We start from the raw sequence: 27,896 nt of genomic DNA, 5'->3' as shown, positions 1-27,896 counted from the left end.
AACTTTTTTAGATTAGGTCTACTCAGTCTGAGGTTTTTACTCATTAATTCTTGCCTAAAATAAACACTTCTGTTGATTTGTATGTGATCTTACAAGTCAGAAGTACTTCTTGATTAGACTGGCAAAGCATTTTGCAATCTTTTAATTCATTCAAACATTTAAATAATGGACTTCAACTACTCTGCTGTTCAAGTGGATGATTTTATTAAGTTATCTGCAGCAATTACTATTTCCCCAGAGATACTGGCCAAAACTGTGAGGAAATTACTTCTATCTTACTATTTTTTAATTTATTCTGCTTTCAAGTGATCAAATGCAGTTAAGCTGTTCTGCAATTCCTCACAGTCCTCTATTTTAAGTAATACAACGCAAGAAGTAATTTCTGTCTTAGAGCAGTCCCTTTCCCAGCTATCAAAATCACGAAGCGGAAACATTTTTGTTAATTGGTGTCACTAATTTGCCTATTTTCTTCCACCACAGCATACAAATGAGCCTAAAATACTTTTCTGTTGGGTTCTGCTCAAAAGCTCAGAACTAGCATTTAGCTGAAACAAAATACAGGAGGAGTTTGGAAGGGAGACTGGCAAATTCACTTTGCATTACACAAGTGTCAGTGAACACCTCTCCATACAGCTCCCTGTCATTATGTTGTTCTGTATCAAGGGAGTGAGACTATCTCTTTCTAATCCCCCTCATAAACTGTCAATTTACATTCCAAAGCAAAGCATATAATCCATCATACCTCATTCTGTCGCTCCTGAGCTGCCATCATCTATTACTTTTTAAGATGCCTGTGGTATAATTTTGACGCCCACGCTCACAGTGCATATGCAGTTTCCTAACACAATCTGAGTAGTCTTCTATTTGCTTAGATTTGTTGAAAAGTCAGCAAACATTTATTTCGATGTAAATTACTTTTGACAAGAATTTAAAATCAATACAGTGGTTGGATGGGTCAGAAAAAAGGAACAAAAAGCTTTTAAAGAAAACCATATCCTGGTAATTTTTACTTATTTTAAAATAAAACTATAGCTCAACTGTGCATTACAGTCCTATAGTAGAAAATTTCTTGTACAATCCAGACACAGCCCTCCTCAAATTCCCTGATAAAACTATCTGTTCTGAACATCTACTTTATTCACAGCACTGCCACGTCTGACATCTCCTGGGTAGCAGCTTTTATTATACTCAATGCAAAGAAATGTAAATGCTGCATTAAGGAACAGAAAAGCTGTATATGCCTTTACATCCAAGTTTGGGGAAAGCATTCAAAGCAACTCAAGACAATAGCCTAAAAAGCAATTTCAGCCTACACATTTAATAAATCTTTTTAAAAATGAGCAAATTTGAATTTATATAATTAAAAAGTATTTATAAATGAATAATGGTTTTTTTCACAGAAAAAATCTTGATGGTTTTACTCAGTTTTAAGTTTCAATTTTGTATCACGTGACAATTTTAAATACATAATGAACACTTACTTCAAAAGTAGTTTATTTTTGTAGCACATCGTATTTCCAAACATTTCTAACTATTCAATGTAAGTTTAATACTTAGATATGCATCAAGATAATTTTAAGATTACTTCAATTTTATCTTAATTTCAGCTCTTCTAGTTATTACATAAAATTGCTTTTTTTTCTTAAAATGTCTAAGTCTTCAACTATTTTTAAAACCTTTTAAAAATCATCACAATCATCTGTTGTAATAGGAAAATGGAATTCAAACTGTTTTTCCAAGGATTATAATAAAAACCAACCCAGCAAGCGAATCCCCAAAACCCCAAATTAAAATCCATTACAATTGCTCTGTGCTCATGATCGTGTCTTTGCTTCCTAAAAACTGTTTCACTTGCATCATAAAATTTAAGAGAAGGGCATTTAACCATTCAATCCCTTAAGTTTGATGTTTGGTTTTAAAGCAAAGATGTTTTGGCTGTGAAGTTTACCTACTCAAAACACCTGCAGGTTCACGTTGGCTAAACGGAAGCAGTGAAACAGGAAAGGAGCTGCCAGCAGGATGCACAGGAACTGCCAACCAAATCTCCATGTTGTACCCATGTAGAACATCTTCAAGGAAACCAAAGACCATCCTTTTGGTTCAGGTTCTCAGAGATCGCTGAGTTTTATGATTATCTCCAAGCAGCTTTCTGCACATCCTGTTAAGCTGTCTCTAAACAGCTGTGTGTGCTGCCACGCAACTTCACCATCCCCTCCGCTCAGAATCGCTTCCAACGTTACACTCGTCGCACCAGAAAACTCTGAATAGGAGCAAAGAGTTTTATCTATTGGGGGAAAAGATAAAATTCGGTAAGCCCCTGCTCCAGACAGCACAGCATAGCTAGAATGCATGTTAAAAAGGATAACCTCTAATGAATGTTTAAAGATCTCTGTTGCAACTAGTCAAGTTCCCCTGCCAATCGGTGGCAGGAACGAAATACACCAACTGCAAGGATTTGATAATTTGCTTAGTGCTCCTGATCAAGACTGAAGCCACTGGACATAAGAGTATCCATCCTTCCTAATAAAACACACAAGTATCTTATATCCACTCTATGTCCTTGCTAACCCAGCTCTGTCCCAGACAGAGCTGTGTATATTGATAAAACTGAGGCTTTTACCAGTTCTGATTAGATACAGAGTATTTTCCTGACCTTGCTAAGAAAGACTATGCTAGAGAAGTCAAAATGCATTTGCATTTCATTTTTAGTATTGACAACACACTCTCTCCATATAAACTATTTATTTCCAGTTACATCTTTGCTGCATGATATAATTCATTATTTAAATTCCACTTACCTCCCATCAGAGCAATTTCTGCTGTTGGAGAGTAAAGTCTCCACTTTATTCTTCCACTCTGAAATGTCTGACTGCTCGTCCTAACTGAAACATTATCTATTTTTAGACCAACTGACTCGCACTCAAACTTCCAGCTGATGGAAGCAGAGGATGACCCCTCTTTTCGGGCTAAATACACCTAAATGTAAAGAAGACATAGTCAGCATGACAAAAACTGAGATGATGAACACACATCTAATTAATCATTGTAACAAGGACATAAAACCTTCAGATAACACACTTTCATTCTTTATGAAGCCTCTGAGCCTTTAAAACTGCACATAGTACAATTTTGTATATAATCTCTTTCTGAATCCTTAAGTCTTATCTATTCTATAGTTAAGCAACTGTATGTGTTCATAGTCCTTCACTAGGGCACGCTAACCTATTTCAACATGCTTGGTAAAGTTTAAGCCACAAAAATACCTAAATTTACTATTTTTAAAAAAGCAAACTTCTGGGTTTTATGCACAGGCCCACACACGGTTTCATTCTGCTTGTTCAGTATTGGTGATGAAGAAAACTGTGTCATCAGTCTTTTGGATTCTTCAGATGTGGCTGCTGGCTGCCCACCACTTCTCCTAGGACTTGACATTCCTTGGTTAAAGCAAATCATGTATGCTAGCCACCTATAAATCCGGTTTTAACATTATTTGAGCTGTTAGAGCTTTACATAATCCAATGTAGTCCCAATGCTGTTTTAAACTTCACCTGGCCAAACAGCCAGGTTCATACATTAACATTCATTAAAGCTACTATGAACCCTCATAAGAACTTTGTAGTAAGCATCCTCTCAAGTCTAGCATCTATTTCCAGCACGCCAACTGACATCACAGATCACAGAGTCAAAACTGCCACAATCCTTTCAGGATCCTTAATTTAAAAAAAACTTATCCAAATTCTGTCATGTCCAGGCTTCTGATTAATGTCCACACTGAATGGACTTAAGATGGTTCTTTAGTTTTTAATCTGAAAATAACAACCCTGAATAAAATTATAATAAACCACACATGTATCTTTTACTAATGTTACTGACAGGATACAAAACAGAATTTTAGTGCTACTATACACCAGGCATAAAAATGCCTGAAAACCTGAAAGTGTGAGGTGTTATGCTGAAGATTACCTATGAAAATCTAACAGTTTAACCTTCTTTAATGTGAATATTATCCTAATGTTCATGACAGTGCTGGTCCCTACACCATTTTTAAATTGCTATCACAAGCGAGAGATTTCTCTTTATCAGATCATACAGAATTTGAGTAAGGAAGCCAAAACAGTCCAACCATTACTGCTTGGTTGAGGTGCACTTAACATAGGAATGAAACCTAAAACACTAGCCTGTCTCATTCTCCATTATAATACCCAAGTATTATATTTAATCAGAAAAACAGAAGTTAACATTTCATTTTGCGTTTTCCTGACTGTCCTATTTTTTACACCTGGCCACTCCTTTTCCATTATTACTTGGGAAAAACCCAAACCAATCCTTATGCAAATTCTCTTTACTGGAGGAATTTTGAGGAAACAAGCTTTCAGAAACCCATGGATTTCAAATCTACAAGTTCTTGCATTCTTATCCTCACCTACTGCAGTCTGTTTGTTTGAGCCCTGGGTGCCAAGTTCTCTCTGGGTAAACTGATTAAACTTGTGTTTTGTACCTGTTTGACTTTTGTACCACCAAGCCAAGTGACAATGAATAGCAAGAACATAGACAAGTATGATGGAGATGGCTACTGTCAGACTGAGCAAGCTAATTGTCTATCCAAACCATTTTGATCAGCAACACTGCAAAGACAGAATAACTGATAGTTCTTTTCTGTTACTCATGGGCAAATACCTATAGTTACCTTTATTGTGGCTTTTACATTTAAATTCCTTTCCATTCCTCAAACTAAATGATAAACAGGATATTTCTTTGGCTGGTAAGTTACTTGGACAGCTGCTGAATTCAAGTCCCAATCCATACCTTGCAGATCTACCAGAGGCATTAGAGAAAGGACATGCAAACCCCAAGCAGTCTTTCCCTCTGCTGCCTCCCATAACAAACAACCCCCAACGAAAAGTCATTTCAGATTCATACACAGACATGGTGCAGGTTGCTACTCCTGTAGAACTAACATGCCTTACCCACAAGCCTGAGATATACCTGGATCTGTAGCTCATAACTTCTCAAGGCCATCATCTAGAAAAGTTTAGGTGCCATTGAATACAAAGGTAAAATCTTTCTGCCTGGTCTTATAGACTGGCCTCTCCTGTTTTATCTGACTAGTAGAGCTGAACAGAACACCAGACTTGTAACTGGTTTCAGTGCAAAGACAGTTTGTTTCTTGTAAAACTGAAGATATAATGTGCTACTAAATTTTTAGCAGCTCTTAGGGAAGCAGAGAACATTTGTCCCTCATTCTGAGTTACTTCTCTTTCCCTATTAACCTACCCTGTTGTAACATGGTTTAGATTATCTCCAGTTTCTTCCTTTATTCCTTCTCTTTTATTCCTTCTCTTTTATATAGAATAATCTCTCCAGGCAACCTCTCCCACTGCATTTTACAAGTCAGTTATGTACAGACCCAGCACAGAAACACCTTACAAGACACTTGGCTGCATTTTTCATCAATGGTAAGTAAACCATTGGCCTAAGCTAGGAGAGACCTTTCAGACTAGCAGGATAGGGGAACAAAGCAGTAGCATGCTTTAGCTGCTGACAGAAATGCTCTGTTCCACAGTTGGTAGCTGTTTGCTAGTAAATGACCTTACAGGCATCAGTTCTCTTTTCAGACTGAGAGCATACAATGCTTCTGCTGCTCAGTGTCCTGACAGCTGGGAAGGAGCCTGGGCAGGGCATACAACAGGGTAACTGACAGGGGGTTTTTGCTTGCAGATGGAACAGGAGTATTTAGGATGACAATTTCTTCCTTTGGCTCTGCATCAAAGAGGTCTGATATACCATAAAGCTATTCTCCACAACAACAAAAAAACACTACAATGTTTTTTAGAGACAAGTACTGCTTTTCAATAAAAGTTTTGTGTGTTTGCCCAAAAGCTAAGTAGTGAGCCATTTTTTAAAAATTTGATGCTTCAGCATGTATTTTACCCATCTGCAGAGAATTTAGTCATCCTTCCTGAAAGATGAAATAAACTTATTTCCAATTTCTTAAATTGTCTGGAAATCTTTCCTGAAGCTTAACAGTAACATTTACTAACACCAGCTACATTTTACGGGCACCAAGAGAGGTTTTGATGCCTGTCCTGGTGAAGCCAGGACAGAGTTAATTTTCTTTCTAGTATCTAGAGTAGCACAGTGTCTGGGAGTTGGGATGACAGCAGTGCTGATAATACACCAATGGTTTTAGTTGTTGCCAAAGAATCAAGGACTTTTCAGCTTCTCATGCTGCCCTGTTCACAAGAAGGCAGAGAGTACCCAGGAAGCTGGGAGGGGACACAGCCAGGACTGGTGACCCAAACTGGCCAAAAGGGCTATTCCATACCAGTGACATCATGCTTGTAAAAGGGGGGCTGGTGGGGTAGGATCGCTCGGCTCCAGGATGCTTCAGGGCAGCTTTGAGCTGTACAGTCCGAGTTGTGCAGTTCAGGGAGAAACTACATTGCATATCACCAGGTTTTTATATTTTGCTATAAAGTCCCATTATTGTTACTTCTCTCTCTGTTGTCCTAGCAAACTACCCTTATGCCAACCCACAAGGTTTGCCTTTTGTTTTCTTCTTCCTCCCCCAACTCTCCTCCCCCAGAGAGAGCAGCTGTGTAGTGCTCAGCTGCTGCCTGGGCTTAAATGACCACAGTACTTTTTGGCGCCCAACACGGGGCCTGAGGAATTTGAGATCAAGACAGTGATCAGAAGAGGGAATGGACAACACAGGCTGAACATAGCCAGGGAGTGTAACAACTGTGGGGAATTTCTGTTGGGATGTGGATTTTAATGATAACTCTTAAATATGTGATTCACTGAGGCGAGGGGTGGAACACTTGGGGGTTTGCATGCCAAGGTTCTGGTGGAGAAGAGAGGGCTGCAGGGGTGGCTTCTGCAAGAAGCTGCTAGGAGCTTTCTGCAAGTCCAACAGAGACAATACGAGCTGGGCTCAGGGCCAGACCCACCGCTAACCAAGGCCAAGCCAGTCAGTGATGGTCATAGTGCCCCTGTGGTAACATATTTAAGAGGAAAAACAAAATGCCAAGCAGATGATTTTTGCCACCAGAGAAGGGAATGAGATGTAAGAAACTCTGCAGGCACCAAGGTCGGTGAAGAAGGGGGGGAGGAGGCGCTCCAGGCACCGTAGAGAAAGATTCCCCTGAAGCCTGTGGAGAAGACCATGGTGGAGCAGACTGTCCCTCTGCAGCCCATGGAAGACAACGGGGAGCACAGATACCACCTGCAGCCCATGGAGAGGCCCCATGCTGGAGCAGATGGAGACATATGGAAGACACTGTGACCTACGCTGGAGCAAGCTCCTGGCAGGACCTGAAGCCCATGGAAAGAGGGGCCACAGCAGAGCAGGAGAGGCTGCTGCTGGGGAGGAACTTGTGACTGTGTGGGGTACCAGGCTGGAGCAGTTGGGGCCTAAGGGACTGCACCCCATGGAAAAGATCCATGCTAAAGCTGGAGTGCTGGAGCCCTGTGGGAAAGGACTCATGTTGGAGAACTTTTTGGAGCAGGGGAAGAGTGTGAGGAAACCCCACCCTGCTAAGAACGTAAACAACCCACTATGAACTGAACAAAAACCCCCATCCCTGTCTTCCCTCTATGACACCTGGGCTGAGGGGAGGAAGGGAAAGAAATCATGAATAAAGTTGTGCCCAGGAAGAAGGGAGGGGTGAGGGAAGGTGTTTTAAGATTTGGTTTTACTTCTCATTATCCTACTGTTTACATTGGGTACTTGGGGGAGGTGGGGTGGTAATACATTAGATGCATTTTTAATCCCGTGTTGAGTCTGTTCTGCCTGTGATGCTGATTGTGGAATGATCTCTCTCTGTTGTTATCTTAACTCCTATGCCTCTCAATATGTATTTTCTCCCATCCAGCTGAAAAGGGGAGTGATAGAGCAGCTTTAGTGGGCATCTGTCCTCCAGTCAGGGCCAAACCACAACTGCCAAAAAACCCCATTGACAAAGGTTTTCTATTGTACTGGAGTTACCATATTTCTATGGTTTTAACAATAACTGTTATTCTTACCATTTTCCAATCTGTTTCAACCTTTCTCCAAACAGACTCTGCCTTCCAAACACCCGTTTCCCAGCCAGTTATTTTTTCATTATTATTGGAAATCCGTGTATAACTGTCGTCTATTATATTGTAGGTGAGGTGGAAGAGTTTAGATGTCTTCTCTTTTTCAGAAGGAATAAAAATTACTTCTTTTCTTTTCTAAAAAAGGCAAAAAATACAAGCACCTTCATTCCCCAACATATTTCAGTAAGCCTGTGTTACTTTTTAACAGCATGTTATGCTTTCCCAATCAGTTTTGCTTAGAACTGAAAAAAATGCCATTTTTAAGAGAGTTCATGGACAAAAACATCTCTGCAAAACTAAAGTTTTAAACCAGTTTCCTAAAACAGACCTGTTCCTTTTTACAGAATTACTTTAAGAAGTAAATTATTAACAGAATAATAAAAAATCAGCAAATTCAAGGGAATAGAAAACATGATTCTTGCACAATCAAGAAGTAAATTGTTATTTTGAACAGCAAATGTCATTCTGTGATTATCACATACACGTTCTTGCATATGACAGTTTACAAATCAACTTCAAAACAGAAATTAAATCTAATAAACTTTGGAAAACTGAAATAAGGTCTTAGTTTCTCAAACTAAAACAATCCCACAAAACTCATTAATTTCACCTAACTGGCTCTATTTAAGACTGTCAGTCATTCCACACAGATGGACAGGATCACTACAAAAACAATGTAACAAATCATGGGGTAATCCACACCTTTGCTTGCTGGCTATGGTTAAATATGGCTATGATTCTGGGAAAGTCTATCTTAGCATAAAATAATTAAAAATAAAATCTTGCTTTCAGAAATAGTCAAAAACATTTATATGAAAATCAATTGAGCTTATTATTTAAGAGTTCCTTCCTTTTATGCAATTCTATGTGCTCCCATATTGTTTTATTAATAAAAATAGTTGGTGAAAACCTACTGCCAGACTTTAACCAACAGCAAACAATAATACAAATAAACATTTTTTAAAGTTTTCCCAACTGCTTCCAAGTACCTTAAACTTTCCAGTTCAGTCACACTGTAACTAATTAAAAGGAAAAAAAACCCTGTAATTTTTATTAACTTGTAAGAGCAAACCACATTTTAGGTCAAGGATTCCTGAACATTTTTGGAGTCAACAGACCAGTATCAACCCTCAAAAATTACTTGTGGACCTCTAATGAATTCACATCAACCTTGCACCTAATGTTTTTTGCAAGTTTCACTGTTTCAGCTAAATCTGTGAGCTACCTACCATAAAGTGCTATTCCTCTGCAGGGCATAATCATAGAACCTCTAGTTAGCTACCTCTAAGATGGTCACCAGTGCAAAAGTTAAATACCTCTGGACCCATTTCACCTCTGGCTACTCGCCAAGCCATCGAACCCGATGTCCTTCCACCATATTCTCCAGGTTTAGGTGTTTTAGGAGAAATAAATTCAACAAGCTCCACGATTGTTCTTTCCAAGAGCTCTCTTTTTCTATTTTCTGACAAAGATTGTTGTCTCTGAAAACACATTTAAGAAACAAAGTAAAAAGTCAAGGAAAATGATTTTGCAATTCTGCTTACTCTAGAGTGATACTAATGGGGGAAAAAAGAATTGAAAAACCAGACTAACATTTAAAGACTAAACCAGCTGTTAGAAACATTAATCTTATACCATTTGTGCAACTATAAATCAGTCACAACTGCATGGTTATTTGACAGCAGTGCTTTTTCTGTGAACTTTCATGCACTATGTTGATTTCTTTTAAAATTAACGTTTTCACTATGTTTATACTACATTTGATTGGATGATAAAACACTTCTATAGCATATTTTATCGTTATTCATATGTATTCTGTACCAAAATAGCTACCATATGTACTCTGTTCTCAATATTACTTGGGGAAAAGAAAGAGCAAGCATATTGTTTTGGTCAAACTTTACTTCTCTAAGGTGGAATTATTTGGTCAACGACAGCCTTGTTTCTGTGATTAATTCTAAACAAAAGGTTCAGTTGGTCTCTGAAAGAATTATTTTATAGTGACTGATTCTATCATACACAAACTATGATACTCATTTTTTTGCATGTATCAGAAAACTGAGAAAATGTATCAGCTACAGTTCCACGTAAATTAGTGGAGAAGAGAAAGAATTACAAAAAACACTTTATTTGCCCACATGAATAAAACTATGGACTTTTTTTTGTATACACAATTGAAAAAACAAAAATTCATTAAGAGGCTGGGGCTCTGCCTCCATGATTTTCATGCCAAATACACAGAGCTGATATGTGAAGCCTTGTTCCTTAACTGTGGTTACACCCACACACTTGGAAAATTAAGTTCAACATTGAATGTGCAAATGATTACACGTTATCTTTCTTCTACTTTGTTGATCGCTCAAGGCATGCACACTTAGCCCACTAGGACCTGAAATTTCAGGACAATAAATATTCCAATTATCTCAAAAGCAGTCCTCACCCCAGAAAGTTTTGCTTTCAGGGATAAGAAAAGAGCCTTTTGTTTCAGACAACAACATGGAACTGGATAAGGGAAAGTAGATACAAAGAAGTAATGAGAAACAGCTCCAGCTCAACAAATTCCAGCTGCCAAATAGCAGTCTAACACAGCAAGGGGGAAATACAGTTCTGCTTGTGTTGATGGATGACAAGCAGTGACTCTAGCAGTTCCTTGTGAAACACCAGGTCTTCCTGAAGGCAACACTTGCCTGGGCACTTTGGATAACCATACACAGTACCACAGACCTCACTCCAGCTCAGAGGAATTTTGGCATGGTTTACCATAAGTTAACAATACCAATCTACATTTTTTTTCCAAACCACGTTGATGTAGGGATAGCCTGTGTCAGGGGTAACCACCACTGAAATTAGTGATGGCAACACTGAGAAGGAGCTGCCCTAGCTCTCCCACAGTTGCAACGATACCTGAAAAAACCCAACCTGTTGAAGAACAGTGTGACAACACAAAAGGGGTGCTTCAGAAGACAGGCCTCTTCTATGTATGATACAGAAAACCTGTAAGTTCCTCAACTGTAAAGAGTGTGCCCATTCTAGTCATCTCCCCACCCTCTGCAGCAAACTGGCATATAAATGCTAGCAGCCAGTAAAACATGCACAATGTTCAGGCTCTGCAGAGGTCAACACTGCCCATGCTGGGAAAACCTGTAACTACAGTTCCTACCAACGACATTGTCACCCATAGCATTCGTGTACTGAAATGGATTCCAGCAACTTCATTATCAACTCTCATGGCTCAATCTTCCTGCTTTTGTTTTTCTGTTAAGGTATTAGCCCCTAGATACATGTTGAGGCCCCACATTTTTCTGGCAGACAGCGAATAGGAAGGAAGAGGGGTTGTGAACTGTAAATTTAAAATCAGTTCTGCATCACACATGACTTATGCTGTGGATGTTTCCTGAAGGACTGTGTTCTGGGAGATGGATAACCTGTGATTTAAGCAGACCCACTGCTGGGTAAGCAACAGATAATATGAGGGCAGAAATTGAATTTCAAACCTTTTAATAAGGAATATTAATTCATCTCTCATCAATCACCATGAAATGGTCACAATTCAACCTAAAGCAGTAGTTTTCCTTTTAAGGCTTGGCCTAGCCGTAGGTCACAGCCATTCAGTCACTACCAAAAAATGGAGCCTTGAACAAATAATATAATAAAATTTGTTTTCCTGTCCCACCATCCTATTCCAATGAAGGCAATGAAAGTTCAGGTTCTTCTCTCCCCTTTCTATAGGGGTAACACACAATGGGCTGAACTAGGGCAGTGCCCATACAAAGTAGGCAAAGAAAGGCTTTGTAATTTGGGCGTGATATGGCACTATAGAATAACATCAGATGGTTGGTAACCTGCAAGCTACACACCCATTCAGGAATGCCAATTCAAATAAAACACAGTATTTCTGAGAAGTAAAAGAACACTCTGAACACATTAAATTATCCTTGCCCCTTCTCCATTTAACAGTGACAGTCACTCAACATGCTTTGAACTGTTGTGCTGTCTCCACTCGACCGCTAAACACACAGAGAAATAACGACAACTGCCATTGCTCTTTATGCAGGGAGCCACAGTAATGATCTTAGATTCCATTTTCACTAACACTGCAGTATAGGTGATAGCTAAGTTACCAGTTGTAGCTTAGAAGAATTGAGCTTGAAAGATGCAGTGTTGGAGTTCTGCATCAGAAGATACCAAGACTAATCTTCCTAATGGGGAGCCAGTCTCCAGGAGATGATGGGAAAAGGGGAAGACAGTGGAGGTCCCTGCCTACATCAGTGCTGAGTAGGTTGCTGTGAAGGAAACAACAAACTAGCTGAAATGGAGGCTTGTGACTGAGCAGCGTAATGGAAACCTGCTCTAAAAGGTCTTGATAGCTCATCCCTACAACTGCTTTCCCACCTCTACTGATCCCAGAAGCTGCTGAATATGACATGGAGATCCTCAGACAGCATTTTTTTTAATGGGCCCTTGATTCCAACTTCATTGTCACTTTAACATGAACTTTAGGAAAAGCCCTTTGACTAACACAAATACAAGAAAGAAAAACTGTTGGCAAACTGCCTGTAAGTCCCTGAAATCCAATTCCAAATATGACCAAAAAAAAAAAGTAGGATCAGTTATTTATAAGGATAGAGTTTAATTTTAATTTAATAAATTAATCAAAGGTATTCTGAACAGCCACTGGGACAAAGGAAGTGTGCGTGGAGGAGAGCGTAAGCATCATTCAGCACGTAGAAAGGGAAAGCTGTTTCTCAATATAAGATACCACTTAAAAAAAACTGAGAAAGTTGTTCTAAAAGAATCACAAGACAGCTTTATTAATACAGGAAGGCAGCAGGGAGACCATGCAGTGTAGACAAGAAAGGGCTGTGATTCTCCACATGCAGAGAAAGGAAGCTTGGAAGTGCATGTAGAGCTTGCTTTCCTGAAATGAATGATATTTCCATTTAAAGTATGACCAGAATGCCCCTTCTGTTTGAAAAGGGCTCATGTCAGCTCATGAGCTGCACAGTCCTGTAGAGCAGGCAAAAAACTCTCAACAGCAGGCTAACAGACCCATGCACAGCACCTTCTGTTGCAGATGGAGTTCTCTAGACTTCTGCAAGTGACACAGAGCATGATCCTACAGTGGCATTATCAAGGTGAAAAGGTGGTCAGAAAAGCCAGTCCATGAGTCAGTTCTCTATACTTTCCCAGTTCCACCAGTTTTGTCAGAGTAATTTTGAAACTAACCAGAGCCCAACTTCCAAGGTTCTCTCTCCCTACATACAATGGTTAGAGAAGAGCCTGGTGACTGGTTTCTATTGCCAGTAGTTTAGAAAAATGGCCCCTCAGGTCAATTTTGTAGCCAGTAAGGGTTCAATGCTCAGAGAGAGCACCGTTAAATTCCTGCAACCCCCCACAAAGCACATGTGTTCCTCAGCTTGAATTTTTGATTCTTTATTTAACCTTTATTTTGCTACTCTGGGGTCAAGCTTATCAGTGCTCCACTGTGCTGTGTGACTCATTACAGATAAAACATTTGAGGCCAGGGCTTGTAATCATGAGTCTAGCTCAATTCTTCACACTCTTTGTGCATGGCTATAACCAGAGCAGGCCTCTAAAAAGGTGTAAATCTGTTTATTAAGCCACCCTCTGTATACTGTCACATGAACTAAAGTGTCTATGCACAGAACCCTGTAAGAAAGTGGGGACAAAATGGAACCTCTCAGGCGTTTCAAGGTTTTGTGACACAGTCTAATATATCAAGCCAAGAAGATCTCACAGAACAACAGGGGTTGGAAGGGACCTCTATATATCATCTAGTCCAGTACTGCTGCCAGAGCAGGATCACCTAGAGCAGGCTGCACAGGACAGCATCCAGGCAGGTTCTGAGACCCCATAACTTCTCTGGGCAGCCTATGCCAGTGCTCTGCCACCCTCACAGTAAAGAAGTTCCCCCTCATGTTTAGGTGGAGCTTCCTATATTCAAGTTTATGCCCATTGCCTCTTGTCCTGTGACTGGGCACCACTGAAAAAAGACTGACCCCATCCTCCTGACACCTATCCCTCTAGTATTTGTAAGCATTGATAAGATCCCCCCTCAGTCTTCTCTAGGTGAATAAGTCCAGAGTCACTCAGCCACTATTCATAAGACAGATGTTCTAGTTCCCTAATCATCTTCGAAGCCCTTTTTTGTACCCTCTCCACTAGCTCCCTGTCCTTCTTGAACCAGGGAGTCCAGAACTGAACACAACGTTCAAGATGAGGCCTCACCCGTGCAGAGCAGAGGGGGAGGAGAACCTCCCTTGACCTGCTGGCCATGTTTTTTCTTGATACACCCTAGGATGCCACTGGCTTTCTTGGCCATGAGGGCACACTACTGGCTCATGGTTAACCTGATGTCCACCAGAACTCCCAGGTCTTTTTCCACTGAGCTGCTTTCCAGCAGGTCTGCCTCTAACCTGTACCGGTGCATGGGGTTATTCCTCCCTAGGTGCAGGGCCTTAAACTTGCCCTTGCCTCATCATGTCTCAAGTAAGGAGTGGACAAAGCTTAACAGTGCAGTGCTGAGTACACTTGGGCTCTGTGGCTATAACACAGGTGGAAAGTGGCTCCATTCCTAACATCCCAGTGTTCTGGGATGTCAGGAATGTACAGTGTATGTGACTCTGAGCCAAAGCTCTACTGATGATGTTATCAACACTTCTGGAAAGTCTTGAAAACAGCCTGTGAACTCATTCCTCCTGCTTCCTAGAGCTCATAAAAAGAAAAAACAAGTTAGGCCTACATTTCTTATAACTACAAATGCTATTGTTTTCAACTTGCAGCATTATTGATGTGGAAAATGCTCGGCCACACTCAAGGAGTCCTCATGGTTACACAGCTGTTATGGTTTACCCCCAACATCTGTTCGTGCACAAGCCTAATCCAAAGCCATCAAACAAATATATATATAAAACATTACTGTGTGTATATATGTATACACACACACACACACACACAACATATATACTATATACACACACATTTGACATTATAAGAGAGAGTATGATAATCCTCCTACATACCGTTATCTTATTTCACCTAATCTCACCACTGTAACTAATTCTTCTGTATTCAGTGTAAAATGTGGTCTGCATAGTTCAGCAGCGTTTTACATTCCACAGTGCATTGACATTCCTACCAGGTTACCTACCAAATGCAATCTTCAAAGACATTAAGTGAAACATTAAAGACACTAAGTCTTTTTCCAGAAAGAAATCCATTTAAGAAAATGGTACATACCCTTTTATTTAGTGTGTTAATTTTTTCACGTAGTGTAGCTTCACTGAGCGCTGTCCTTCTAGAGAGTACTTCTTCATGCTTACAGCTGTATCTCCAGGTGACATCAACAACCTCAAGCACAAGTTGAAGAAGAAAATCAAACAACCAAGAATTCCCATGAATCTTGCTTCACTTAAAGAGGCTAGCCAATAAAAGTATGTTTTTCTATAGTACTGGAAATCACACTAAGATGAAATACATCACACACTTGCCTCAGGGTAAGTTGTTTCTTATTAACACCATTACTCCTACCTCATCTTTGGAGAATGCAAGTATGTAGGAGAGCTTCTTTCCCCACCCAGTTTCATAGAGAAGAGGTTTATCACAGGCATTTTCACAGGGATCACAGTGAAGCCATCTTTTCTGAGATGAAGAATATACTTCAGTCCACAGATGATCTACATAGCAAAGGCCAAGAATAAACAACGAATTACAAGGATAGATCTTCTCTTCTAGTACTGCAGAATAATGTACCTTTTCCTGATTTATTGAAGGAACAGGTGAAAACATGTTTTCTGTTCATCTACATTCAAAAATGTTATCAGAGCTTTCTCCTCCTTTCTTAGGATCACATTCCCTTGGTACAACCTTTATTTGAATCTAAAGTCAATCATCTAACCTTATATTTCATCTCATCGGGCAAGACAGGAAATTGAATTTATATTGTCTTTGTTTCTTGAACCACATAACTTTATATGCTGCTTGATGGCTAATATAACCTGAGAACCATAAAATACACAACCTCATTTTGCATAGATTTGTATTAACAATATCCTAGAATACCAATACCTGTACAGTCCCAGACGTATCTAGCTTCAAACCCTAGAGCTCTGCAACACAGCGTAAAACAGTTAGCCCACTCGCCACAGCGTCCGCGTCTGGTTTCCAGAAGTTTCTCAGGGTGATTATACCTAAAGGAGAAAACCAAAACCTGAGTAACTGAAAATACCTTTCAAAATCTTTACAACATGATTGTCTTTGTGATGATTTGAACAGATTTCAGTACCATTCAGACCACAGATGATAACTGAAATGATTGCTGCACTGCACAAAGCAAGTGCAAGCAGAACACTACTTCTATGTTGACTCACATGACTCCATCACATGTTTATAGCAGCACTGGAATTACTGTTTTTCAAAACTTACATTTCACCTTAAGTCAGGACTTCTGTATGCTGGTCCTTTTATAGTTAGAAAAAGAACTTGTAACAAAGAAAGAAAAAGGATATTTGCTCTTTTACTATAGACTTGACAAAAGATGTGCATTACCCTTTCAGATTTCCCATAGAAGTGAAAGCTTTCCTTGAAATGACAGAACCCTAGGAACATACTAACCCATTATTAATTGGCATCATTCATTTAGAAGAGGTAAAAAAGAATTTCAGACAAGTTTTCAGAACAAGGCCACATATAAGTAGGTAATATTTTGTTTTTAAAAATCTCTAATCTTACAGAAGAATTGCTGGTTCATCAACCATCCTGTCATGTTGCTTAAAATTACTTCTCTGTCTTTCAACCAACCACTTAGCACTTGTTCACAAAACACACAAATGCAGTTATTTCCAGAAAGACAAGGGGGAAAAAAAGAAAAAAAAAAGACAAAGCAAATCTCTGTATGCTCACCTTGGGAATCTATTACAGAACTGACACTGGTTGCAGTAATGATTTTCCACTCGACTGACATTCCACCTTCGCTCATCATCATTAGGCAACAAGTAGTCACGTTTAGGCTCTGTCTGCCCACCACATCTACTGCAAGGAAGACTATTTACCCAGCGAAAAAAGTCTTCCTTAAACCAGCCCAAGAGCTCCAACAACAAGAAGTCCTCTTCATTCACATGTGCACCTATAAAATTTACACAGTACACAGTTAGGTAAAACGGAAGACAAATTTAGACAAATTTTCCAGTATCTACATAAATCACCATCTCTGGGCCTTTATTACATCTTAGAAGTCTCCATAAAAAAAGGTTCCTATGTTGCTTAAGCGCACACACACATCTAAATTCTCAAGATGGAATAACATCAAATTTGTATCTAAAGAAAAACTGTACTCCTAACCACTACAGCTAGAGTGAGAATAAGGAATTGCTCAGAAAAAGAGAGTTAAGATATACAACGAAGCCTCATGCCCCTTATATTCTTCCAGAGTTTCAGAAGAGTGTTAATTCTTTATCTGCCCCTAAACATTCTTTTCCTACTCTCAGCTATTAAACTAGGACTAACAATGGCTTTGATTTCCTAATTCCAAAAGACCAGGCAGTCTAGACAACCAGATGCAGTATGAACAGACTTTCTACAAACCCAGCTTAATTACTGTAGAACATGTACATCTATAGCCTGAACAAAGCGGAGTTTGTTTATAAATTCAGCAAATAAACACCTTTGTCAGCTGACCCAAGAGACACAGGATGTCTTTATTTTCCTATTCTAGGTGACTGCACCACGCTAGACCACCAGACCCTTCTGGCCCATTTTCCTGTGTTCACAATTGGCGTTAGAATCTACTCACTCACTGTCACTATTCCACCACCTAGAAATAACCCCACTCTATCTAACCAACAAATGCAAAAATCCAGTCTCCCAAAAGAGATCTATGCCTTCTAACTCCTTATAGCCTCTAAATGTATTGCTCCAATGCCCAATACTCTTCCTTCTCAGATTCATAAACATTCATGCAAGTCCTCCTAATAACTCCCATCACCTAGGCCACGCTGCAATCATGGACACTAATCCCTGGGTTTTTTATGTACTACAGATTGCCTGTAATCACAGTGCAGAAAGGTCTGACTATTGACAATGAAGATAAATAAAATAATTTATGAAGGTGCTGTTTAAAGGAAGTTGCACAGATTTGTGTACCAGCTCCTTTTTTTGGAGTGAGGAATAAAGCCTATGCAAGATGCGCGCTTTAGTCATTTAAGCACAATTCACATCTTCCTTTGAAGCAGTCTGTGCCATAAAAGACACTCTGGGGGCCCTAAGTCTATTAAACACACATTCCCAAGACCATAAAGCACATGAGAAAAGATGATCTGTTAAGCAAAGCAAGAAAGCCTGACTTCTAATTGTAGCAAAATTTCCATTTTTACTTATTGTATGTGAAAAGCATTTGTGCTGAAACACTCAAACAAGGTGTTACTGCTTTCAGAATGGAGATGCTTGTATAATCAACCTTTCTTCTAAAAACCAAGTGAGAAGATTTTGAGCACAGGCTGTATTTTCTTTTCCTGGATAACATACAAACCAGAACCCATCTATGAAAATATGACTACTATCATATGAATATTCTTCTCTTGGTGTGTAAAATACATCCTTCCTGAAAACACTGCATGGAAAGCGTGATGAATATGATTTATTTGAACAGAAAACAGTTAGCTGTGACACGCAGCTATTTTTGACTCCACAATCCATCTTTCTAATGGAAAGTGGTAAAGAGAAAAAGTAAAATAAAGTCTGTACTTCTGACCAAGCGACCATAATCTTCCTAGCCTTTAAGAGCCAAAAATGCCTGTTATGCATTGTAAGAAAAGTCCTAAAAGCAAGTGCACCCCTGCACTAAGCAGTTATTCCCACAGGTGACAGCCTTACTACAGTGATACATATAAACCAAAGAAGCTGAAAGAGACAGTTACCGGTACATCTCAAACACAGTCCATTTCCAAAGGAATGTTCCTAAAAAGCTCTTTAAAAATGCTTTCAAACTGCCACAATACAAAACAGCAGTGTCACCCCTTCCCCTTTTTTTGCATCTAAATTAAGGTCTGAAAGCTGTTTCAAACAGAACAGCTTGATGTCATTGGAAGAAGCTCCTAGAAATGCCACTTTTCTCCTTCCTTCCCCTTTTTAATAAGGTACACAGCAGCATTAGAGCAGAGCCTAACAGGTAGGCTTGTCTTAAATTCCTTTAAAAGGAAAGCAAAGTAGTTTTCATTTATTACTGCTAAGCCTCTTTTCCCCATTGCACTGTCCTACGCTGCTGACTGAGAATGTTTTTTATTTGTTTATGTGGTTTCCTACTTCCCAGTATAGTAATTTTTCTGTTTTTGTAAAGCTAAGAAAATCAAGTGTAAGAAGTTCCCTAATGCCAATTACATATTAACGAGACAACACGAAGTAATTTATAAAACTTTGAAGAGCTTATTTTTGGTTTGCAAAGCATCAACATTCCCATGGAGTTAGCAGAATTGCTTCATTCTTCTATCAAAGATTCACAGTGAAAAGGATTTTTTAAATTTAAATATGGTCTTTTTAATATTTATCTTGTAGAAGTAAATTTTCACTATATTGCTGAAACACAGCTAAAAGTGTCATTTGAAAACATAAATATGTAACTCTGAAATGCCAAAGACTTTGTACACTAAAAACAAATTTGCACTTATGAAAAAAACATAAGTTTTAGCCACTGATGCCACAAATACTCACGCCTACATTTCACTTCTAGCTCCAAGAGGATAACATGTGAACAGCCCTATTCATTTAAACATTTTCAAGAAAGGTCATTATTTGTATCAGGTTGCATGTTGGATTTGCAACTCATGCAAAATCCCTTTTTCATGTGATATTACTGGTGAGAAGCAGTGTTTTGAAATTTTATTCTGAATTTGGAATTGCAGTACACACGGGAAAATTGCATTCTGATGATTTCAAGACAATGACTACTCAAACAAGAAGCTCCTCTCCTCTTGTTGCTATTTCACTCTAGATGCAAGGAATGTAACAGTACAGGCTCAGCCCATTTGTTTCCCTAGCACTGTTTACTACTAATTCAGAAATTAAGAATTCAAGATTTCCACATGAAAGCAGTACAGGATAGATAACAAAAATGAAATAAAAAAATAGAAGAGGGAAATTAAGAGAAAGAAAAAGAGAAAATCTGAAAATTAGGAAGGTGGAATTCTCATTTAGAAACAGCATTTGGAACCTGCAGCCACGCGACCAAATCCACACGCCTAAAGCACAGCAGATTTAAACATCTGGATGATGCATGTAAGAACATTTCTAGCTTCATATACACTATAATTTGGTAGCGTTACCTTTGTCCAGTCTTGCAGCTTGTGCTAGTTTTTTCTGAGCTTTCTCTTTCAATTGCTGGAGGGGAATTAAAGCTAGTGCTTTATGTTGAATAGACGGATTCTCATACATCAATACATGATGCTCAAATTTTGTTTGAAGTGTTTTCAAGATTTCTGCAGCCTGCAAAAGGATTTTCAGTCACAAGATGATTTAAGACCTTTCACCTTAAACCAGAAGAAGCAAGCTCTCCTGTTTTACTTCAAGTCAGTCACAGTCCTATATACAGCTACATTATGTATTTCTTTTTTAGTATGTTAAACATTTATCTGTAAAGATATTAATAAAATGGTAGACACTACTGTAAAGCCAGCCTTGTAATCTTGGAGCATTCCGAATAGCCTCCTAGGTGAAAAGCCTACCAATTCAGGGAGAAAAGACACATCTGACAGCAAAGTTTTTGATTTACTCCCTCCACCATCACCCCCAATTCTTTTGGACACCTTTACCTTGAAATCCACACAAGAAACTGTAATTAATTCCATTTTCTGGACACTGCTGACCAGTTTGCAGAACTCTATTATTGATGAATTCATTTGTTATTCATGAATCCTGTTTGTCTATTTCTACATCTTTCTTCACAGATCAACTCTGATACAGATTTGAACAGACAGCCCCATGACCATTTCACTAGAAATCAAATATAAGGACTTGGCTTCTTCAGTCCGTTATCCTACATGTCACTTGGTGGCAACTACATGTACCCAGTAAGGTACACTCATATCTACAGCTAAAGTTAAGAATAGTGGAGTTAGTAGCTGAACAAACTATTTACTTCCATTTAAAGGGAGATAACACTGAAGGAAGTGACACGGCATCTTAAAATTAAGAGTTTGCCATGTTTTCAGGGCAACCGTACAGTACTGCTAAATTATCTTTTCTGCACTGCTAGATCATACACTTCCATCTTCAGGCTTGTAACTACCAGCTTTGTTTCACCAACAATCCCACACTTCCTGAGGTGCTAGCAGCAAATGCAACATAATATACAGGTACGAGAATGCTCCTTTCAAAGGAGCACCTAAATTAGGAGTGATTATTTTGATGCTGGACAGTAGTACTACAGCACCAGTCGTTACTTTTCAGTAACTGCTGAAGCAGAACAGAACTGGTTTCGCTCTTCCTGGAGCTCATCAGCTGTAGGTAATTGGTTTAACATCGTAAACACAACTGTGTGCAGATTCACTTTAATGCAAGTTGAAAGAACAGAGATAAGGGAAGTCAGGGACTGCCAGTGGCTTATAGAACTTGATGTTCTGTCAGCTTCCTGAATGAGTGTTCAGAGATATTACTCAGGACAGAAGAAAGACTTCCAGATTCTTTGACAAACAGCAAACACCACCAGTGTCACTGTCATGCTTAACTGGTTTCATGGAAGCCGCCATATACCAATGAAATCTTATAAAAACATATAAAAATGTTGTGACCCAGATTGCAACTCTAAGTTTGGATACCTCTTCCCTCCTATAACCACTATGTCATCCAGGAAGGAATGAGAAACCATCCATCAGAATGACAACTAACCAGAGCTTTCTTTTCTCCAAGTTTCAAAAACACTTTATGGTAAGAAACACCAAACAGCCACAGATGAGGTAAAATAATGACGGGTTGAATCCCTAGAACAGTGCCATTTAGGAATATTCCTGTGCTGTCTCAAGTAATCCACTTTTCCCTGTGCTTACTAAAATTCCCATGAATCAAAGAAATAACACATAGCCAAGAAATAAGAATGCTTCCTCTACAAAACCCACTCTAAACCTCTCTGACATACAACACAAGCACATACAACAATAATGCAACTGTACCTCTGCCATACACCCACTGAAAACAAAACCAGCCACTGCTTGCACAGCAAAATTGCCAAGTCATAGCCAGAAGGTATTTTATGGACTTCTTTTCAATCAAGTCAGACTATACAGACCAGATTTGGCTCAGACTGCTATCAGAGTAATTCCCTGAAGAGATTTAAAAGCATGTCAGATTCTAACAGTGTGCCAACGTTGCATTAGCAATGTCTCTAAACTGTAGTAACTTTGGCCCACTACCCATGTTAATCTCAAGAAGCCTGGAGAAGTAGTATCAGTAGAAAAGTCAATCCACAAATCTGATGGCTAGCATAAGACAGGGCAGAATAGCTACAAATGAGAAGAATTAACCTCAGAATACATCAAGCACCAACTTGAAATACACAACAGTTTTCTTACTGTGAGATTAAAGCAACTTTTAAAGGTTTCAGTATTAACTGGTACTGTAGCAAGTCACTCTGAAAGTCATTATGAAACTCCTAACCACCATTGTAGAAGTGGTCAAAACAGTAAAAGCCAAGAAGCAAACTTTTAAAAAAAAAAATTTAAATTTTAAAACTCAACAACAAAAGATTTCAAATAGTCAGTCAGTATATTTTAAAAGCAACTACTGGCAGGCTAAGATAATTACATTAAACAGCTCAATATTCAAGTGCCTACAACAGTTTCTCTTCCACTGATGTTGGGTAGGTATTGGGAAGAAATAGTATCACAGTTAAGCACCCAACAATATACTGATAACATTTAAAAAGAAAAAAACTACATTTAAGGATGGCTGAGAAGCAAGCTTTTGGAAGGATTCATCTTGCACCAACTTAAGATCTGGGCTTTATCCAGGTCTTGAAAACAGCCACATTTGGAGACTACACAGCCTCTCTGAACTACCTGCTCCAACAGTTAACTGTTCTTCAATCTCTATACTCAAGATTAGCATGCCTACAATTGCAGGTTATCATTACCAGTTCACGAGACTGCGCAGATGACGTTTCTGTTTGCCGACGGGCAGGAGCAAGAACAGAGTCAGCAGGTTTTGAAGGCTGATGTGCAACTGTCCGAGTGCTGGTCACAGCTTCAGAGGATGCTGTCCTGTGGATTTGATTTGACTCATTCAGCCTGCTACTCCTCTCTCCAGCAATTAAGTCTCTGATTTTACGTAGCTGCTCAATTGAAGCTTCCTTAGGGAAAACCAGGTGAGTCTCTCCCTGAAATTCAGGCAAATTAATTCAGCAGTTAATGCAGGTCAAAGCTAGTCAGAGGTCTGTACCTATTGCTAAGAGCTGTATCATTTACTGGAAGTTAGCATGTTAAGGTTTGGCAGGAGTCAGCCTTCAGGTTAGGTCTCTTGCAGCAGCAGCTCTCAGACCAAGCACAGTCAGTCAAGAGAAAAATATCTCATAGCAACACGCTTTTGTTAGTAACTTATTTTGCAGAGCCACACATGGACAACACAATTATGGTTTGTCAGAGAAAGTGGCAACAACCAATGCTCAGTGCCCACAGTACAGCAGTGGGATGCTAGGCAATACAGGAGGACACACAATACTGGAGAAAGAAGACCCTAGATCAGCAGCTGCTGGGAATTCTCTTCTACAGTGCTATCTTGTTGGTTTTATGAGTTTTCAGATAGGAAATATTTAAACCTATACCAAATTACATTTCTGGGTTCCTATTTTTGATTACATGAGCACTGGTAGCGTAACAGATGATTGGTAATTATGACAGAAGCAAATTATTACTGTACTTAGCATGAAGAAATAGGTTACGAAGAACATGCATATCCTGAAACATTCACAGTTTCAGTTTCAACTGCTGCAGCTCTTTTATTTAATAAACTGAGCAATTTGTGTATCCACAGCTACCTTATGTCAGCTACCACTGCAGATGCAGTGCTTCACTTTAACATTTAAAATTGCCATAAAACTAAATAGAATGTATCAACCCAGCAGAAATGTCCTCATTTTTCATTGAAAAATTTGGCTTACGAAGCAGAGACAAAAGAAGGAACAAATTTAGTTGTCGCAGCTAAAGAGAAGTTTTTAAACTGCAGCCTCAATTGACACAACAACCATGAAACTGAGGCAAGATGCTCTTAAAGATGTGACCAAATGGGGAATAGCACTTTATAATGTGTTTAAAATGACAGTGTTATTACTGCTTGAGTGCTTTTCTAGCTACATTGACTATCTCTTGGCCAAGATGCATCATTAAAAGTCATTTCTTGAGCACCAGCATGAACATAAATCCACAGGCTATTTCTCCCTCTGCAGTCACTGTTTCTTTCAACATACTTATTTTTCCCCTTTAATTAGTACTACCACACTAATTAACTTGACTAGAAGGCAGAGGTCTCATGACAGCTGGACCTAAACAACCTAATGTATGTACGCATATGTAAGTGTAGCATCAAATAGACAAATTGAAGGAAAGCTAGATCAAGAGCTTTTCACTATTAAACAACAGCTATTTTTTCACCCCAGCTCTCCTATAATTACAAAGGCTGCTTCCAGCTTACCAAGCTTTGGCAGTTTAAGTTCCAAGACAGGGACTGTTTCAGGACACAAAGCAATCTTTTAAATACATCTGTTTGACCACAACAGAATCAAGATTCACTCAAGACTATTTTAGGATACAGTTGCATAACTGTTTTAAATGGGTAAAAGTCCCACCTTCCCACTGCTTAAGTAGTCTGTTGCCCTCCACTGCTGTCATGACAACACTAGTACTTGCGAAGCTGCACTGTGAATTGGCTGAAAAAATATATTTCTTCCTTGTTTGTTTGGGGGGATTAATTTCTAATCAGATCAGCTTCCCCTATCAAATTTACTAGGGGGCCACAGAAGCATTGCTGATGGTAGGAACAAGAAGCAGAAGAGCAGGACTTCCCACCCCCACCCCCTCTCACCCTTTCCAAACAACCATTTCAACACAAAGATTTACTATATGGAGACAACTGCCTGACGATGCAGTCTGATGTCCACCTAATTGTGGAATGCTACTAAAAGAAGCTTTCCCCCCGTTTCCCACCATCTCATTTGTGCCAGCATGGATACGTATCTGATCATTAAGCAAACTAGTAAAGTGTCTGAAGAGCAGCAGACCAGTCTTATCACAGATCAGGTTAGTTCTAGCTCCACCAGATTTCTGAAGTGGCCTCATCTAAATTTTTTCTTTTTCCTAACTGCAGATATTTTAACTAAAAGAACACAATTATTTTTAAAAAAATCTAGTTTTAAACTTTAGCGTGTAAACTGATTAAGACACCAGAAAATGCTGAATCATACTCACCTCTTGAAACCCCATCTCAAACAAACATTCAACTGCTCCTCTGACAGGCAACAGCCTCGTAGAAAATGCTGGATTTCCAATCCGAATTAATCTGTATTTTTCTTCATAAGGATTGCTGAAGAAATTGAAATTATGTTGGCAAATTAAATAAACACTTAAAGCTGGGTAACTGCACCAAGTGGCACTAGTAATTCATAAAAGATTTTAAAAATTTGTTTCATTCACATCATGTAGGCAGAATGTGAAACCTTTCTAAAACTGATTTCATTCATGTCCATCTGCATTTAACTTTGAGACTTACCAAGTTTTTTTAAGTTTGCAATTTGAGTTCATAAATACATGTTTTTAGGTCCTAGCCAGCAGGGCTTAGTCTGCATTGACACTTAAAGACATATACCCCTCCACCTAGCAGCATTCTAACTGAACTCCTCAGCTCAAAGCTGGTTGGGTTTACTTACTACAGAAGCTATGCTAAATTTCCTAGTACACAGGTAAAGCTACTGTGGTCTCTTTGCTTCTTGAAGGGCTACCTCTCCTCTTTGCCCTTTCCTCCTCCAACTCTTCTAAACCTTCTTCTCTCACCCATTTCTTTAAAGGTAGTCAGCCAAGGCCCTACTGCTCTCTATCACACAGCTGAGTTTTTGCACCTGGGTTGACAAACCAGATACAGACAGGGAGGGGCAGCTTATCCATCCTGGGTTGCCTGAAGGCATCAAGGTCAATCATACATGGTGTGTATATATTTGCTCCACACAACCATCTCCTAAAAATGGAACTATAATTAACTCTTGCTACCAATGCCACTGAGTCAGAAAAGAAAGGCAACAGAATAGTTACTATTTTAGCACTATTTGTTATACATCCACTAATTCTTATGTGCTGAAATGCTTCCAGAATCAGGGCCAACACACACTTTTATGTTCAACAAATAAACAAACCCCAAAACAAGCCCTCAAAACAAACCAACCAGCAATAAACAAGGAAATACAAATCTGAAGCACCACACACTTATATGCAAAGTGATCTTATTTTTTAAATAATGACAAAAAGAGACAAGACACTTTCAATCTTCGGTATTACACAACACAATCGAGCCGTATGCCTCAGCTTTGAGGCCGCCTGTCTCTAACCCCAGAGATACACTGCTACGTGCGAGCATTCTACGACAAACGGCTCCTGAAGCTGCATAAGCAACCCGACAGGAATTGCCAAGCCGTCTTCCTAAAGAAGCGTCTTCCTAAAGAAGAAACTTGCCACGCCGCTGCCGCCCGATCTCTGTTCACGGTGCCCCCTGATCCCTTCAGCTGCCACGGGCAGTCGAGACCAGCGAGTCACGGCCAGGAACCGGACGCTGGCCGTTCGCGGGTACAGCCGAGCCCCTCGGACCCCGACCCCACCGCCCGTGGCGGGCGATAAGCGCCCACGGCCGCTGCCCTCAGGGACGCGGTGGCGAGAAGCCCCACCCGCTGCTCCCCGCCAGAGAAGGCGAAGGGAGGACGCCACGGGAGCTGAAGCGGCAGGCGGGGGCGGCCGGGACGGCCAGTCACCCAGCCGCTGGCCCACGAACCGAGACCGGGCCGAACGCGACGCGGAGGCGACCCCCAGGCGGCCGCGGCTGCCAGGACGGCCGCCGGGACACCTCCCGCCGCGCCCCGCTCACCGGAGGATGTTGTCCGCGTAGGTGAGGAGCAACCGCGAGGCCTCTAGGAAGATCTCCCGCCTGTTCTGGCAAAGCTCGCTCACGGCGGGAGAGCCCGGCGAGGAAGAGAGGCCCACGGCGGCCGCCATCGCGCCGCCCAGACACGCGTCCTCCAACCCTGGCCGGGCAGCGCCGCCAACGCTACGCCGGGAGCGCGCCACAGCACGCACGCGCAGTTCCAACGGTGAGGCCCCTGCCCTCAAACCTCACTCCCACGGCAGGCGTGGAGGAGGGGAGAGCGTTAGAGGCCCGGAGCCGGGTAGCGGGGTATGCGTGCTGCTCCAGGCCCCGCATCTCCGGCCCCGCCTGAAGCCGGTGGCGTTACAAGAGCTGCCACACTGCTTTATCCCGGGCGTTTTAACCACCCGGCAATCGATACCCCTACCCGCTGTCGCCACGCTTTCGGCATCACTCGCTTACAGGGACGGGAATGCTTATCCCCCGCGCTGGCACCAAGCCCAGCCCAGCCCCGGCCCGGGGCTGTCCGAAAAAACAGGAATAAAACCCCCAAACGCAGCTCCACCTCTGCTTTTTCCAGGCGTCTGGTTGGTGCTGCTACTGAAAGAACCATGAGGAAGAATCTCGGACAACGAAAGCCTGTGGGGTTTTAGTTTCTTAAGGATGGAACGATTTCTACGTTTCAAGTAAAAGGGGCC

The 27,896-nt window shown here is 40.3% G+C and overlaps 1 protein-coding gene across 1 annotated transcript; it reads right to left on the bottom strand.

Moving 5' to 3' along the window:
• Positions 1-27,329, bottom strand: NGLY1 (N-glycanase 1; the record flags this gene model as incomplete). Its single annotated transcript, XM_084260665.1, has 12 exons — positions 1-2,284; positions 2,799-2,976; positions 8,026-8,214; positions 9,396-9,560; positions 15,340-15,450; positions 15,631-15,776; positions 16,168-16,289; positions 17,002-17,224; positions 20,415-20,574; positions 23,216-23,458; positions 25,542-25,656; positions 27,202-27,329. The coding sequence occupies 12 exons, from the start codon at positions 27,327-27,329 to the stop codon at positions 2,109-2,111; spliced, it is 1,956 nt and encodes a 651-aa protein (XP_084116791.1). The 3' UTR covers positions 1-2,108.
• Between the last annotated feature and the right edge of the window lie 567 nt (positions 27,330-27,896).

The sequence above is a fragment of the Gallinula chloropus genome, assembly GCF_964237585.1.
Source record: "Gallinula chloropus genome assembly, chromosome: 2".
Lineage (NCBI taxonomy): Eukaryota > Metazoa > Chordata > Aves > Gruiformes > Rallidae > Gallinula > Gallinula chloropus.
Note: the sequence above shows the minus strand (reverse complement) of the source record. Positions and strands in the feature narration are given on the sequence as shown.